Here is a 17,792-nt window from a genome sequence, read left to right on the forward strand (position 1 = left end):
AAAGACCAGGCTCTGGACACTAACATCCAAAACCCTCTTCCTGTGTGTGTGGGTGTGTGCGTTTGCAATTACAGGAAGCACAGCAGAACGCCACTTACAGTCCGTGTTGAAGGTTCCTCTGACATGTATATGGAAACACCGTCCCTAGAATAGCTAAAGCAATTGTGGAAAAGAAGAATGAAGTGGGAAGCATCACTCTTCCTGTTGAGATCTGACTGTATGGCTACTGTAATCAAGACCGCGTGGTATCAGCAGAGGGAGAGACACGCACATCAGTGGGACGGAACAGGGAACCCGGAATAAAGCCACACGAATGCCGACTGCGTTCTGGCAAAGGTGCAGAAGCAGGTCAGTGGAGGCAGGTCGGACTCTGCAGCAAATGGTGCTGAAACAGTGGATACCCACAGGGGACAAGGAAGGAAATGACCTAAACCTCTCACTTTCTGTAAAAAATTAATTCAAAATGAATCGTATATTTAATTTAAAATATAAAAGTATAAAACTTTTAGAGGACAACGCAGGACAAAATCTTTCCGATCTAGGACTAGGCAAAGAATTCTTGGACTTGACACCAAAAGCATGACCCCGTAAAAAGAAAAACGAACAAACTGATAAAAAGTTAGAACTTCTGCTCTGAGCAAGTCCTTTGACAAAGATAAAAGGGTAAGCTACAGATTGAGAGAAACTATTTTCAAACTGCGCATCTGACAAACGACTTGTATCTAGAATATCCAGCGTCCGGCAGAAGGAAGGCCCGCCTGAGTGTGGTTGGTAGGGTAACAATATGGGTGCAATAATTTATGGTTTTAACTTGAACATTTCAACTAAAATGTCATGGTGTGCTTGAGTGTGATATTGTTATGTTACAGAATTACAGGCTTATGATTTGGTAATAAAGAAGGTGTATTATTTGTACTGGACCCTGTAGAAAGAACTTACAAAGCTCAACAGGTAAAAAAACTTCCCAAACAATTCAATTAGAAAATGGCAAAAGACATACAGACATTTCCCCATCGAATATGCAGAGAAGGCAAAAGGCAGGAGAAAAGGTATTCAACTTAATCAGCTGTTAGGGAAATGCGCATTAAAACCACGGTGAGATACCACTACACGCCTACCAGCATTGCTACGGTAAACAACAGCGACACCACCAAAGGCTGACAAGGCCATGGAGAGATGGGATTCCTCACTGGAGGTGTAACGTGGGGCAGCCACACTGGAGAACAGTGTGGCAGTTTCTCACAAAACCACACATGGAGTGGGGGTGCCATATGGCCCGCAGTCACACTCGTGGGCACTTGCCCCGGAAAATGAAAAATTATTTTCACCCAAACACCGATCCGTGAATGTTTATAACCGTTTTATTTGCAGTAGCCCTGAACTAGAAACAACTCAAGTCCTCTTTAGTATAGTAATTGTTGAACAAACTGCAGAATATCGACACACTGGAATGATACTCGGTGATAAAAGGACACATTTGACACACAGAACGGTTTGGATGAATCTCCAGGGAATTACGCGGAGTGGAAAAAGCCACCCCCCAAAGAGTACATACTGTATGATTCCGTTTATATAACATTCTCCAAATGGCAAAATCATAGAGATAGAGAGCAGATTAGTCGTTGCCAGAGGCCAGGGACGGGGGCTTGGGGGACGGTGGGGGTGCGGCGGGGAGAGGGAGAGAGTCAGAGTGTCTGTGAAAGGACCACACGAGCGACCTCTGTGGTGGTAGAAGTGGCCTGTGTCTTGCCTGCATCAGTGTTGGTGACCCGACTGTGACACTGCAGGACAGTTTTGCCACATGTTACCATTGGAGAATCTTGGTAAACAGTTCACGGACTGTTTCTTAAAATTGCATGTGAATCTACATTTGTCTCAAAATAAGTTTAATTAAAAAAAAAACATTAGGGCTCTCTGTTTGGTCTTAGTTTGATGCAAGTAAATGGAGTAAAAAATGTACAGTTTGGGAGAAGAAAGACTAAAATAACCATTGGAGAGAGTGTAAATAGCTCGGTGACAATGATATGTCTTTTTCTTTCTCTGTTCTCCAGAGTACTTGGCCCCAATCGTAACCTTACCCTTAAAAGTACTCAGTAATTTTGTTTAATGTATTGTTAGTATGGAATAGAAGTTGCCTTGTCAAGGAGTTTAATTTTTGTATCAAAATGTAGGATACATATGTACGATAATAAGCAATTCAGATGTGGTTCTGTGTGAATAAGCTGATGGTTTGTTTGTGAGAGGAGATGATAATTATTCTTGATAACATAGCCCAAACATAACCAAAGTCCTTTGGCATAATATGGGGTGAAGTGGTTGTGTTTTCCTCAGAGAGGTTTTGTTTGTTAGCTGGCTTTTGTTTCATTTTACAGGAGTTCCTTGAACTACATTCACTAGTATGGGAAGCAGGAGCCGTAAACTTCCGAGTTGTAAGGAAAAGGTTCTCACCCAGATTTCTGGAGCCCGGAGATCTCAGGAAGTGCCCCAGGAGTCTGCAGAGGGAGGAGGGGTGTGCTTCCTTACCGCCCGAGGTATCCGCCTTGGGCAGCTCCTTTTCTATCAATTATGAAAATTGGCTTTATGTAAGTTTTGGTTTAAAAACAGATTCCAATCCTTCGTATACCCTTTGAAAGCCACCAGCTGCTCCTGTCTGTGTTTGCTGGCCCAAGAAGATGAGGTTGCAGTTGGAGACCTGGTATCCCTGGGTCGCGTCTGGGGAAGACAGTGGAGAGGCTGAGCAGACAAGGAGTGTGCCTTGCTAGGCAGGGTAGAAGGACCAGTGCCTTGTGTCTCTGTGCTGGTCCAGCCACAGCCTCAGACTGTTCTCTTTCAATGCTGCCCTTTGCCCTAGGGGGACAGAGAGGGCCTCACCTGCAGGAGCCCTGGGCCTGGAACTTCCCATCTCAAAGCAGAAAAAATGTGAGAGGGATTTTTGCAGATGAAATAATTTTTCTTTGCAAAGTCTGCATGTGTGTATGTGTATGCAATAATTAACACACGAATAATATAAGGCATGAGGACCCAAGGTGGAAGGTGACTGGCCAATTGATGAGGAAAGCGACTGGAGACTGGAGAATTCAAATTAGCAAGTGCTTAGTTGCCTGAAGAGATGTGCAAAGCAGTGTGCGAACAGAACTTCTGAAAATATTTGGGGGCTGTTTCAATAGATAACTGAATACTTAATAATGAAACAATTTTTAATAAAATGATATGGTAGTAAGGGAAGTGGAATGTCACCTGGCTAATCCACCTTCAGATGGGACTCTGATGTCCACTAAGGGGGAATTCACTAGGCGGTCCTGGGAGTGAGCCCAGGAGAAGTAATGACTAATGTCTCTTTCTCCCCAGTTGCAGCAGTGCAGGCAGTGATGTGTGCTGTTCCCCTTTCTCTAAAAGAGGGTGCACCCTGGAAAGCTCAACTGCCCTCTGGAGTTGGAGAGTTCCCCTTGGATATACGGGGCTTCATCAAAACCTGTCCGAGTGCCCACAGCGTTAACACGACAGGCCCTCCTCCAGCGCCGGGCAACGGTGAATGCCAGCAGAAGGAAGTGACAAAACAGAAAAGGAAGCACACGAGGGCCCACGTCACAAGGATGGCCCCGAGGAAGCTGAAGGTGGCTTGAAATGGCTGGGCCAGGGAAAGATGGGCTGAGACCCCGTACTCGGCACAATTCCTGGGCGCACTTCAGTGTTACTTTCTGGGGACTGGGGTTTGGAATCATGCTCGAGTCAGCCCGCGTCCGTGCCTGCAGTGAACTACTTCTCGGGGAGCTTTGTCATGCCCTCTTTGTTGGGGACAGGGGTGGTAGGGTTGGGGGCAGGGGCAGAGGTAGTGGGACATAAGCCCAGACCAATAATAACCCCTTTCCTTCTAAACTTTCTACCCTTAAGAGTGAATTGACTGGAGTCCCCAGAGGGCTTTTGGCCATCAGCACTACAATTAGGAAACAGAAAAGCTAACCAACAAAAACATGGAAACCACAGACAAAATTACCACTCTGTTCTAACCCATCCAAAAAAAGGCACCATCCAGGCAGAACTGATTCTAGCCCGTGACTGGTCTGGCTTTCTGAGCTCCCCAGAGAAGGATCCCAAGGTCCAGAGGAGATGAACACAGCCGGGGCTCACACAGTTCGGTTTGCCCAGGAGGCTCCTATGGCTCCCGGATACTTCATAGCGCCCCATTGGTTCTCAGAGCGTCCCAGTTAGGACCATCAATTATATGTTCTTTAAGCACACAAACAAACAAACTGAAAAGTTGACTCCAGGCCTCAGCTGAGGGTCTGCAAGTTGGCTCTGAAGTCTCACTCTTCCCATGAGACTCTTCAGCCAGAGTCAGCAAACACCAGGTGGCAGGTCAAGCCTAGCCCTTGGCCTGGTTTGTATGGCCCTCAGCTAACAATTGGCTTTTGCATTCTTAAAGAATAATATGTGAAAGAGACCCCATGTGGCCTGAAAACCCTAAAATATTTATTGTCTGGCCCTTTATAGATAAAGGCTGCTGATCCTTGACCCAGCCACCTGATCTTGCATTTTTGGGGAGAAGGTCCAGAGGCTGGATCATTATGAATGTCTTTGGCTCTGAAAGTGTGCTGTGTATCCACATCCTACCTTTGCCAGTTCAAGCCCAGCGGAGGGCCTGATGCTGGCAGGCACATCAGCGTTTGTGCAGACATGTCGCCTACCAGAGAATCCCGTGTGGCCACAAAAGGCATCAGTGTAGCCGCCCTCTCCATCTCCTCCCCAAGGGTCAGCGACAGCGAGGGAGAGGAACGAAGGCTGAAGCCTCCTGTGCTCCAGTGGAGCTTCTCTCCCTGCGCCAGGCAATGCTGAGGCCTTGACCCTGCCTGTCTCCCAGACAGCCCCTGCAGCCACAGGCCCTTTTGATGGTTTCCTGCCATCAACGACAGCCCGCTGTCCCATCAGGCCCTCGGATACCCCAATTATTTAATGTCCACTTTTATGCCAATGTGCACGCATGCAGGGGTGCATGTGTGTGTCCCGTGCTGCGTTTTTAAAATATTTGTTTGAATCAGCTGTCAACTGTTTCAGAGGTTTGTGTGTTTAAACCTCTGGGTGTCCGGCCCCCCTTCCTCGGGTCAGCGGTCCGTGTATGTGCTGAGGAAGCCTTTGGGAGGGATGGGCCTGCTGTTTATAAAGATGTGCACATTCACTCACCCCTGGGGGTTGCTTCTCTATCACGAGGGTCTTCTTTCCAGAATCAACCCTTGAGTCTCGGTTCTCTGAGACTGATGCCAGTTTGGGGGTACAGTTCTTGGAAAAGGCAAAAAAGATCCTCATGGTCCTCTCCAGCTTTGTCACTGCCCATGTGACTTTAGGAGACGCACTCAGGCCCTACACATTCTTACCCACTGGACAAGCTCCGATGTCCCTTCCAGCCTGAACACTGATGATTTCAGCAAGTCCACGCTGTTGTCTGGAATGCTATTCATTCCTGTGAGTTTATGAAGAATGCAAATAGTGTCCATGGTACTTTCTCCAAGTTTGTATTTAGAAACATGTTAAAAATGAACATGCCGGCCAACTCTCCAAGTGCCCAGGGCCCGGCTAGAGCCCCTGGTTTCTCATCCCTGCTGGACACACTAAGAACCCCTTCAGTACAGTCGTTGACAGGGGATGGCAGGGCCGAGGCCAGAACCCAAGCCTTCGGACTCGCGATGCCACTGGGCAGCAGAACGCACTGCTTTCACAGCCGCCAGAGGATTCACCTAAAACATGAGTGTCTCTTATAGGTGTGGGTAGAAAAAGCACTCAGCACTGCCTAGCACATGGCAGACCACCAGTAAATGCTCATCTGAATTGTTCAGAGAGCTGCATGTTTGCAAGTCTGGGAATGTGGCTCTAGAACAGTGTTTTTTTTGTTTGTTTGTTTTTTTTTTTTAACTCCAGATATCTCTGAGGTGTCTGCCTCACAAGTCAGAATTATAGGATTATAAAAACCGTTCTGAATCTCAACACAGACATTCATTTAAAAAGAAGTGTTATCTTTTCCCCTTCCCGTGTCCATGAAGTTTGATATTCTTGGGAAAGGCAGTCATGTACACAGCCCACTTTTTGCATCTATTTGCTCCGGCACAACCTTCACGCACTCCCTTCCCCCCTTGCAGGACCGCTGCTGCCTTTCTCGGGGCAGAGACTGACTGACAGGCAACATCTGTCTGCGGCTCCCCTCAGCCTCCACTCCCCCTTCTGAACTTTGAGATAAAGCATCTCTGGCAATCTTCTCAGGGTGAATATCGGATCACCAATGGAAAGGGGGTCCTGTCAGAAGCTGGCTGGTTTTGCTGGTGACAGTGTGATTCAGCAGTTGAAAGCTCTGAGCGTCATTTACAGTGCTCCCACCTTTGGACACACCAAACCAAAAATACGCTTCAAGAACAAGTGAGACAGTAGGAAGTGACATGTCCTTGGACCATGAAACATGGATTCGGAACATCACACTAAGTGAGACAGGCCAGACAGAAAAAGTGAAGAACCGTATGATGTCAATCGTATGTGGGATATAAAACTGAAAGCAATGAATGAACCAACCAGAAGAACAAACAAGAACTCGGGCACAGACAACAGTACGGTGGTGACCAGAGGGAAGGGGCAATGGAGGGCGTAAAGGGTGGTCAGTCCATGGTGGTGGGAGAAGATCTCACTTTGGGCGGTGGGCACACAGTGCAATATACAGATCATGTGTCATCGAAATGTGCACTCGAAACCTGTATCATCTTACTAACCAGTGCCACCCCAACACATTTAAAAATAAAATATGCCTTTAAGGAAATGGATTCAGAACAACACTGGCCCCCGGGCCTCATCCCCTGCATTTATTTTCTGAGCTATAATAAGCTGCTGTGACAACTTGCAAAGCCACTCCCCAGCCCTTCCAGCTTTGTCAGCTCAGCCATCGACCGTGCCCTGCCCCTTTGCAAACCTGTGTCCTGTATGTGGAAACACACTGAGAATCACTCTCCCCGCATGTGACTCCCAGCACGGAGGCAGTTTAAAGTAGGACAATTTCACTTTTGTTCTTTACTACCTTTATTACGTCTTTGCATTTGTTACAAACCACTCTCTTACACCACACAAAATACATCCATTCTTGTGATTTTAAAGTGCATTTCCCCTTTCACTTTGTGTACAAAAATATTTTTTAAAACATGGAAATTTCTTGACAAGGCACTTGCAGGCGTGCACTGAAGCTGAGCTTTCAGTTCTACATTCACGTCGTGACTGTTGTCACGTCGCAGCGGCATTCTGAGCATCCTCCCGGGCCCAGACATCTCCAGGAACTGGTAACAGAACTGTGAAACCGCTCCCAGCTTTACTGCCTGGGCTGCGGGGCTTTCTGACCCCAACAAGGAAGAGCCGCCCAGAAGCACAGCCCCCTTCCCCGCCCCATCTGTGTTCCACTTCAGGAAGTGAAGGTGGCTGCCAAAGTGTCTTCTGGTGACCCTGTAAGATACCATTCCTTGTTTCACTTCTCCTCAATGTCAGTGATCACATCCAAAGAGGCAAGCAGGTTGGGACCTCCCAGAGCAAAGAGCCGTGAGGCCGGCTCCAGCAAACCACATCCAGTGGCGGAGGTTTAAAAGAGGGAACAAATGAAAAAAACAACCAAGGCTTTCATTCCCTGTCCACTGAGAGCCAGAAAATGGGGCATTTCTAAAAAGTGAGCAAACAATCCCTTTTTGGGCTTAAAAACACATATATAACCCATTTAACATCCAAGTGACTACAAGTGACGCTTGTTTTTCAAAAGCAAATTATATGCAAAGATCAAAACCACAAATTCGTTTAGCAGTTCGAAATTTACAGCTTCAAAAACCATTGAGTCATGTTTTGCCACCATCAAAATTAAATCTTGGAGAAAAAAGAAATTCTATGTTGATTGTGAAATTGTTGTAATTTGTGGAGAACTATGTAACTCCGTTATTTCTCACCAGCTACCCTATAACAAGAATATTAAAAAAGAGCGAGAGAGAAAGAAACCCACTCAAATGCTTCATCTCTTCCAAGAAACACTGAAAGCTTATTTATTACATCTTTATATAGTCCAGCTTATTTATTGCACCTAATTTGCAAATGCTAACCCAGGGCATTTTGGGGAATACATAAGAAACAAAAATGGACCTGCTTTCCCATTCCCGGACCACCACCCCCGCAGCAGGAAGCCCGGCCCTCTGGGGCAACGTGGGAAGGACCCCAGGACTGGGGGCCATTTGTCATCATAGCCAAGAGCTGTGTGAGGGCCAAACCTACAGGCCAGGTGCAGGGAATTCTACAACCTGGAAACTTGCCCCTCTCTGAAGCATGGTGACCTGTGAGCTGATGGAGACCTGCGAAATAAGGAGAGGCTCCATTCAGGCGGTTCTTGAGGCCGTCTCGTGATAATCTGGGACAGAATGGGACAGAAGGAGAAAGCCTGCTTAGTGAAGAGGAGCTGGTATTCTCCACTCACTGAATGGCGATGCTGACTGGGGAGCCGGGCACCAGATTCTTTAGTCAGAGCAGGGTCTTTGCGAGCAGGTGAGGACTTGCCTGGTGGGTGAGGGTCCCAGGTGCACTGGCTGGGGGCTTGCAGCCACAGCTGCCAGCAGGAAAAAAAAAAAAAAAAGAAAAAAAAAAGCAGGGGAAGGCTGGGAGTCAAGAAGGAGAAGGGGAGGGTTTACAGCTGTTTTAAAAGAGATACTTATCACTGAATCACCCTATTTCAAATTTTGACACAGGAATGTCTTAGGATCACTATTATTGAAAACCATAGAGAAGTCACTTGAGGCATTTTTCTCAGGCACAGAATGATCTCATTACCTTCAGTCTGGTAACAGGCAAGTGCAGCTCGCACCCGTCCAGAAAGGGAGGGGGAGGGAGGGGACTTCTTAAGACCAAATCAATTCACGACCTATATAAAATCAGTTTTGCTTCCACTCAGTTTAGATTTACACTCTTAATGGTTCTGATCAACAAGATACGTAACACAAAGTACGCTCTGTGTACTCGATGGGAGATACGCTTAGATAGCTCACAGTTCTGCCCAGCTTCGGCACAAGATGAATGTGATCTTCCCATAAATGATATTTCCATGGAATCCCTCAGGGCTGCCCACCTGGCAGAGGCATGAAGAATAAAGCACTAGATTGCAGACTAGTAACAGCCATTTTTAGGAGGAAGACTTACATCAAACACCACTTAAAGAGCATTTAAAAAGTCAAAACTTTTTAAAGTTCATAAAAAACAAACAAACAAACAAAACCACCACCAAACTCCAGGAGCCAAGCCAGACACTCTGTCCCTGCCTGACACTTATCTACACAGAAGCAGGACGTCCTTCCTAAGTGACCTGGAAAATGCAAACGGAAGGAGACTCTCCGCTTCCAGAGTCCAGGAGCTGTGCCTCTACCTCCTGCCTCCCTTGGGAAACCTTACTTGAGTAAATCAGGCAAAAGGAAACTGAGATAGTTGTTTAATCTCCAAAAACAAAAACAAAACAGAACCCCCCTCCACCTTCTACAAATACACATGTAAAAATATTGTAAACCACCCAAGTACAAACCAGTCCCGCCCAAGGAAACTCCCTGGGTCGGGGGAGCCCTCTGACAGTCAAAGTCTCGGGGCCTCACAACAGTAAGAGCCAGCGGGATTTTAATCCCTTAGTCCAACACGGCGAAGAACAATCGACGTCCGACGTTTCAGACTTGCAATACATAGGAGAACTCAGTGAGGTTTTTCTCCCCTCCCCACTTCACATAACCATACTCACATGCCATAAATAAGAACACCCAGATCAAAGCCCCCGGGTGCGCGTAAAGTGTCCTGGACATTGTGAATCACAGTCAAAATCAAAGCAGGCATTTTCGGAAGGCTCTGGGGATGTATTGGATCTGCAAGTCCAAGTGTCCGGAACACAGTGTAAAAGATGAGTCTCCGGGAAAGGAGATCAAACATCCTTGTATGAATGACGAGACGTCTGCAAAGCAGCTGAGCGAGTTAAAGCACCCCTGTAATTGAGCCGTCTGGTGACTCAGGATAAGACTGAGTACTTAGAAAGCTCCCCCAAAAGCCAAGAGGAGAAGCTGAAAGTGTCCCACTCATGACTGTCCTGCTGCCACAAGACACCATCTGTACCACTGACCAGGAGTCAGTTACTTTGGGTCAGAAAGGGGAAGTGGCTGTCTCACAGGCTGATTTGCCTTTCTTCTCCTCTCCTGCACTTCAGATGAACTGTCGAAGAAAAACAAAAACAAATGCACGCAAAGGATGCAGAGCACGTGGACGTGGGACAGCAGCGACAGGCAGGGAGGGCCTGGCGGGGTGGAGAACACCCGAAGACCAACAGCCAGGATCCACAAGGTGGGTGGGGACAGAGTGACATTCGAGTGCCTGACTTTCCCAAGTGGCTCCCCCACCCAGCCTGCCGGGCACCCTCCGAGTTGCGTCGTTATGAAGCCACCATGCTCCAGCCTCGCCAGCACCGCCTGCAGGCCTGGTTCTTATCCACATCCTTTTTGGCACCACCCTGCCCGGACGTTGTGGCTGCCACGGGTGCCAAACAGGCCAGCACACTGCAGCCCCTGTGAGCGTGAAGCCAGTTCTGTGCTCTAGGCCGGGCTGGACTTGCTGGTCGAAGGAAAAACCACAGAGGATCCTTCCTTTTCAAAAACTGTGCCTAACGGCAGTTCAGCTATTCTCTTGGCTTCCACCTCCATCCCACCGTGATGGCAGCTAGGCTTGTCTGCACCCGCTGGGCTGGGCTCTGGCACTCGCAGTCACTAATAGTAGGGCCCTAGCTTTTCGTACCCTAGGTAACTAGGCCACTCCGGAAACAGACCATAGGAACAGCGAGGGCTTCCGAACTGGTCAAAGGATATTCCAAAATCTGGTCCATTGTGCGACTCGGCTGTCCCCTGCGTGGATTTTAATTCCGCCCGCGTGATTCGATAGTTTTTGCCCTTGTTGCTGTCCCAGTACGTCTGCCCGTTGCACTCAAAACACACGGCAAACTCCATTCTTTCATAAGACTGGATTTTCTCCGGTAAGCGGATGTCAAAGGAGAACGTGTCCCTGTCTGAACTAGAGTAAGTGTCCTTCACGTACCAACAGGGAAAGTCTGTGAAGCTTTTCCAAGTGTCAAATGTCATCCTTATTTTCACCGTCTTCTCAAACGCGAGGTTCTGCACCTTCACCGTGCCCGCGACTGCTTTGTCCTTCAGCACACAGTTCTCCAGGCAGACGTGGTCGGTCTGAAGCCGGTTTCTGAAGTCTAAGTAATCTGCAGAAGGCTGGGGAAAATCCAACACAAAGCTCTCGCTCTCTGCTGTCGTCAGACTCACAATGTTGTCTAGGAGCTCGGTGATGTTAAACGGAATATCTAACGGGTCATCAAATTCCGAGAACACTTTGACCATTGTCAGGGCCAGCCCCTGGTTGTCTGCGAAGGACACTCGCTTTTTCACCTTTTTCTCCTGGATGGTGGGGGCCACCACCCCACTGGCTTCATTCTTGCTGCTCAGCTGGATACAAGGCCTCAGAGGTTTGCTCGGCTTCGGGGAGATCTTGAAGGCGAACCTCTCTCTGCGCAAGGAAGGGGCCATGCAGCTGTACCTGCACTCTATGTCCACAGCCATCATTGGGTCAGGGGAATAGGCTAGAACCCTGGCAAAAGGGGCAGAGAAAGAAACAGCAATGAGATCAGACTGATGATGCTTTCTTTCCTCTCTGTCCACAGGGCTATAGCTCAGCATTAACTCCAGTGTGGTCCAGCCTGATCTTGGTTTCAAGGAAGATTAAGAGTGTGAGGTGGGGGTGGGGAGGAAGAGGTCCAAGGTCAAAACAAACAAACAAAAAAGTACGGAACCACTGGTTGTAACACTAAGTTCATAGGTTTTTCTGTCACGGTGTCTTTTTCTGTAATGATCTGCTGTGAGGATTAATAACAGAGTAACCTGCTTGCAGAACTGCGCAAACTTATCTGACTAGGGAACAGATAAGCATCAAGCAGGACACTTGTTCTGAGGAACGTACTTTGGTAAATACTGCTTTATTCAAATAAAAAAATGGATTTATCCCATAAGTATTGATTGGTGTTCACCCTATGCCAGACACGTCGAAGTACACTGGACTTCAATAGTGAACACAGACACAAACCTACTTTCATTGAATGTACATTCCATTTTTATAACCCAGTATACCTTTCTTTAAAAAAAACCAAGCAAGTTAGTATTTTTAAACTTTTCATATAAGTGAATTTTTTGTTTTTTTCTATAGTGAAAATAGCCCCTATAAGAATAACAGCAAACAGAATCATTCTAAAGATTAGGTTAAATCTGACTTATGAATACTGTATTTTTCTTAAGTGAAAAAAATTTTAAATCAAAAGATTAAAGACAACCTTGGAAAACATACTACAAAAATCATGACAGCCAAGGGGTAGTGCCTTAATATATAAAGAGTCTTGCAAAACAATAACAAAGCCAAGTATTTCACATATAAAAATAATAAGGCATGCACAGAAAATTCATGAAGAAATTTAAAAGTAGCTCATAAATATGCAAAATGTCCAACTTTGTAAGTAATTTAAGAAATTTAGATTAGGAAACAATGCCTGTTTTTACCTACTGAATTAGGTAAGAATTTTAAAACATAATACAAATACTTGTATTAATCCAAATTAGTACAACTTTTCCAAATATTCTTATCATTTTTGGTTCTAATATCACGTGCAGGTTTTTATCTTAAGGAAATAATTAAAATGCACGGAGGTTAAAATGTTCAACGACAACATTATAGGGGGAAGGGTGAGAAAATAATAAAATGACAAATAACAGGTACCAGGTTAAATCAAGTGTACCACATCCATGGGATAAAATTTTATATCCTCATCAAACCATTATTTGGAGAAAGATTCGAACGGCACGAAAAAAACTGTTAACGTAAAAAATGGAAAGGACAAAACTGTACATAGTCACCATGCCTGTGGGCAAAAATAGTACGTGTAGTATGCATAGTCACAAAAAAAGGACTAGAGATACCCTCAAAACTGTCAGAATACCCAGTTGATGTGATTTCAGGACATTTCTGTTTTCTTGCTTACATCTTCTAAAATAATATCCCTTCCATGATCAGAATAAAGTGAATCTAAAAAAACCCCACAACCCTCAAATATTTCAAGATTTGCCAAAACCACACTCAACCCAATTCCCTCACTAAAGCTGGGCAATTTTTAGCTTTCTAATTATTATGGCAAGTTTATGTTCCGATTTGACAGTTATAAAGGGCTAATTGAGAAGTCAGTGATGAAACCAGGTTTAAAATCTCTAGTCTGAGAAGCACAGTGTGCAGGCACAGATTAGTTCTCAGACACACCTCCCTCACTATGGCAAGGGGGTAGGTGTGTGGCACTGTGTTGGGGTGCTCGCTCTCAGGCCTCCCCTAGTTCCCAACCCACAGAGGAGGCAGCAGGGTGATGGGTAGTTAAGGAGAAGTGACAGCAACCTTTGTCCAAAATGTTGCTCAAAGCTGGGACTACTGGTTCAGTCCAATAAACAATATCTCATTTTTACCTTCTGATTTTGATTAACCAAAAACAGTGAAAACCATGAGAAAGGACAAAGACATAACAGTTTGACCCCATTTTTCCAAAAGAATTACAGCGCTTCCCTAGGATGCAGGAACCACTTAGCGATGACCAACTGGAGAAACACACACATTCAAGGACAAATAAAACAATAATTTATAGTCATAATGTAGTTACCTCAACATTCATTTTAAAGGGCATTTGTCTTACTGTTTCGCTGTAACAAAGTCAAATGAGGACAATGACAAGGGCAATTTGCTTTCTATTATCTGTTCTTACACCCCTGCAATCGTTCTGGAAGGGAGAGTTCCACCTGAATTGCGCAAGATGGCTTTTAAGAGTGTTGACCAACAGGTTCAATGAAAAAAAAAACCAAAACCCTAAACTTACGAAGTACTTGAACTTAGTTTTTCCTTGGTCCATTGCAAAACTTTGTTAGAATGTACTGGAATTACCTCTTCAGCTCTAACTTCAATACAGGTAGTTTTTTTGGTTTGCTTTTTATTCACTAGGAATGAAAAATCAAGCAGGGGCCAAGGCCCTGTATCACGGCCCCTCCCACTCTGTCCACCCTTGACAACCTAGGTATGAACGGAGGGGAGGAGGGCTTCCTCCTTGGCCGCAGCAGCTTCCTCCTTGCCTGAGTCAGCACAAGGTCAGCTGCAAGTTCCCTCTGCCCAGACAACCAACATCATACGTGCTTTCCCACAGGACATCAAAACAGCTCATTAGCAAAAGGATGGGCAACTCTCAAGATATTGTGGAAACAGTTCTAAAGTAAGGGAATCAGTTGAAGAATGGAGATTTGGTTAAAAGTTACACTGTTTGGACCCAGGGGTGGAAATTTGCCGGGGATCCCTTTTAGCACGGAGCTGTATAAACTAGTGGAACTGGGGGTCAGGAGGTGAGGTTCCAGTAGTAGCCAGAGCTAATTAAACAATTCCACTGGCACTTTCTAGAGCCTAATCAGTTTTGCAACATTCTTCCACGAAAGGCAAAAGCAAGGTTAATCACCTGTTGGCCCAAGGTTACTGACCCAGGGGCATTGCACAAGCCACTCTGCCCAGAATCCCTCCACTTTCTCAGTGTCACCATTACTGGAGGTGTGGACATTCGCCCCCTCGGCCTCTGTCTAAGACAGGATATGACTGTTGGCCCCTCTGCCTATCTTCACACGTAGATTCCAGTTTTACTGACTGAAACATTCTCCAAGATTCGGTCACCCCGGTGCTGGTTTGGTATAGGTATCCCTGACACACTGCTCAGGGATTCCCTAATGGACTGTGACAGGGGTGACCACCACCCAGAAGCAGTCCTAGTAACAAGGTACTCGTCTCCTGAGTCCCTGGACGGAAGGCACCTGGACAGGCATTTTGATGCTCACATGGCACAGAGAGAGCAGTCCCAGAGCAGGCCCCTTCTGACGGACACACCGCTGCTCCAGCCCTTTCCCACCCGGACCAGGGAATGTGAGTCACCGAGGTGGCCCGAGGTAAAAACTGAACAGGACACACATTTGACCCAGCGTGCCACAGGACTTGGATGCCAGTTCGTGGCAGGACAGGATCACAAGAGCATGAGAGCATGAGAGACCAGTATGGATGCTCAAAAACTTTGCTTCCAAATAGGTACCCGAGCTCACTTTGGACCTGTGAGGGCCCGGGCCATGCCCAAGGGTGGATTTCAGTGTTCCTGGTCAAAAGTGGGCGAACTCCAACACCCCAGGAAAATCAGAGAGCACGGAGAGCTCTGCATAAAGGTTTTCCCTGTTCCAGCAGTGACAAAGAACACATCACCTCCAGACAGCTGGCCAGGGCTAAATGTCATGGTGACTTTTCTAATGAAAACTATAAGCTTGTAGAGAAAATAACTCCCTGACCTTCAAAGCGTCAGCTGACTGGCTGACTTTCTCTGGCCATGCCTTTTATAGGAAGTTTTTTTTTTTTTTTGGTCTTGAGACTAAGATATTTCGATATTTCCCCCTCCATCCTCTTTCACTTTGATAACAGAAGACAGACAAATGAGATGGACCAATGCTCCCCCACCGCACCCCAGAAACACCGAAACTGCATTAGGTAAGCAATCACAACCGGTTATAATTTTTCTAAAAACCTGGTCATCTACCCCTTCAGTATACCTTTATCCCCTCCCAAAAGGCTCTGTTGGCACAGTATGAATAAAGTTGACATCCTTCTCTTTGTACTCTGACCATGGGGCCCTTATTCACAGCCTTAAAAACCACTTGGATGCCTCTATCTTGTCAGACCACCCAAAGCATCTTTGAGACAAGTATCTCTGGACGAGGCTGTACATTACAGAGAAGAGATGAGTTAAAATGGCACAGTCCCTGCCATCTAAAAATGTCACGCATGAAGCACAGAGCGCGGGCCTAGACATGCCACTGCCCAGCTGCACCACTTGCTCCAAGTCACTCAAAGTCTCTGGGCTCCGGCTTTCTCCTCTGAGGTCCCTTCTGGCTTTGACATTTGGGGTTGCCAATAGTGCCTGATGGATCTTCTCATCCCATCAACTTTCCCTAACACCTCAAATTCGCTTTTGTGGTAAGGCCTCCAGCTGGCTTCCTCCACGTTTGGCTCCTGGACAACCCTGCCAAATGAACCATTTCCTCTCTCCTCTGCACCCCAGTTCAAAGCCCTGGTTCTCTCTTCTCCTGGACCCTGGTTCTCCCAGGGAGGCCTGGCCACAGAAACCACAGGCTCCAACACCTAGAAACTCTCCAAATTCCCAAGTCAAGCCTCTCTTCAATTTCCCTTCTCTTCTCTAGGAAACGATGCCATGACGAGCCCCAATCTTCTAGTACGTCGTTCTGGGCCCTCTACCCTCTCTTTTGCATGGAGTCCCGCCCACACACCTTTCTCTGTGTTCAAAAGAGTGGAACGTCCAGGCTGGAAGATCCTACAGGTCATTCCACCCAGACCCCTCTCTGACCCACCCCAAACCCTTCTACAATCCTCCTCCCGGTCGGGCACCCACCTTTGGGGCCGAGGGGCAGCCCCCTCCCCAGCTCGCTCGCTGCTGCCGCATCGGAGAGCTCAGAGGGAGGTGGCAGGCGAGGCCGCCGCCACCGGACTACGCTCGGTTCCCGGAGGAGGAGGAGGAGCCCAAGTTATTACCCGAGGGCGGGGTGGCAGGGTAATCCTGGCCCGAGCCGCGCCGCGCGAGCGTCCCCACGCGGCCGCCTCACCCTAGCCGGCCCGAAACAGCAGCAGTCTGGGGACCTGAGGCCAGAGGTGACTCGGCTTCGCGAGATCTCGGCCACCGCAGCGCTCTGTGTCCCATCTCCCTCGGTGGCCAGAGAGACTGCCAAGTGTGTTTCCTTGAGTTTTACGGGGAACTGAGTCCGGAGAGAGACGAATCTACTTTTTCTGGTGCTTCAGACCCCACTGCCCAACTAAGGCGACACACTCCAGGGACAATAGAGGGCATGGGTATCTTAAGTCCCAGTCCCGCGGGGACCCCACCTCGGTGGAACACGTGGGTCCGGCCAAGTTCCATCCTACCTCTCGTCCCCGGTTTGCCCGCTCCACGTGGAAGCAACAGCTTCCTGGAGCCTGTCTAGAGTGTTCCGCCCAGGAGTAGAACTGCAACTTGGACGGAGAAACTGTAGACGGCAGGAACCCAAGAGGGTCTCTGCTGCGCGCCCCTCGCCGCCGTGTCTGCCGCCCTGCGCTCGGACTCCAGGGCGTGGGGAGGACTTTACCTGGTACAGCTCATAAGCCCCGTGGTGCAGAGGCGCCAGCCTGCGGCTGCATCTGTGCCAGATTGGCTGGGGCAGCCGCTGCGACAGCAGCAGCGGGGGCCGCGACTCAGGTCCGAGCCCTCCGCCGGCAGCCGCATACGTCCGTACACAAGCACCCCGCTCGCCTCCTCCCGGGTCCCCGCCACCTGGGACTCGGCCTCCCAGCCGCTGCGCTGCTCCCTTTAACTTTCCGACCACCTCTCCCTTCTCGGGATGCCATCCCAGACCCCCTTACACGTGAACGCCCCCTGCAGCCAATGGGTGTGCCCAGGACGGGAGCGGGGACCAATTGCCGCGAGGCCGCGCTCAAACAGAGCTCCATTCCACCACGTGATCTGCTGAGCGGCAGGAGGGATAGGGCTGCAGTCCCGGGGCTGGGAAGGGCTGTGGGTCACCGTTTCATCAGAAGCCTGGGGACAGGCTCCAGGGGTCAGAGGCTCTTCTCCTACA

The 17,792-nt window shown here is 47.9% G+C and overlaps 1 protein-coding gene across 2 annotated transcripts; it reads right to left on the reverse strand.

Moving 5' to 3' along the window:
• Positions 1-7,230: 7,230 nt before the first annotated feature.
• PPP1R3B (protein phosphatase 1 regulatory subunit 3B) lies at positions 7,231-17,580 on the reverse strand. 2 transcript variants are annotated; one of them, XM_045197206.3, is made up of 2 exons: positions 17,304-17,580; positions 7,231-11,661 (listed from the first exon to the last, which is right to left on the reverse strand). In XM_045197206.3, exons 1-2 carry the CDS (start codon positions 17,438-17,440, stop codon positions 10,779-10,781), a joined length of 1,020 nt encoding a protein of 339 aa, XP_045053141.1. In that variant the 5' UTR covers positions 17,441-17,580; the 3' UTR covers positions 7,231-10,778. The 2 variants fall into 2 exon arrangements, with proteins under 2 accessions (XP_045053141.1, XP_024418444.1); XM_024562676.4 differs by lacking the exon at positions 17,304-17,580 and adding an exon at positions 16,577-17,228.
• Positions 17,581-17,792: the final 212 nt, after the last annotated feature.

Source organism: Desmodus rotundus, chromosome 13, assembly GCF_022682495.2.
Source record: "Desmodus rotundus isolate HL8 chromosome 13, HLdesRot8A.1, whole genome shotgun sequence".
Taxonomy (NCBI): Eukaryota; Metazoa; Chordata; class Mammalia; order Chiroptera; family Phyllostomidae; genus Desmodus; species Desmodus rotundus.

Coding starts and splice junctions, on each gene's coding strand:
- PPP1R3B (XM_045197206.3), bottom strand. CDS start 17,440: ATGCGGCTGCCGGCGGAGGGCTCGGACCTGAGTCGCGGCCCCCGCTGC. Junction 11,662..17,303: donor GGGCTTATGAGCTGTACCAG/GTAAAGTCCTCC, acceptor CCCTTTTGCCAG/GGTTCTAGCCTATTCCCCTG.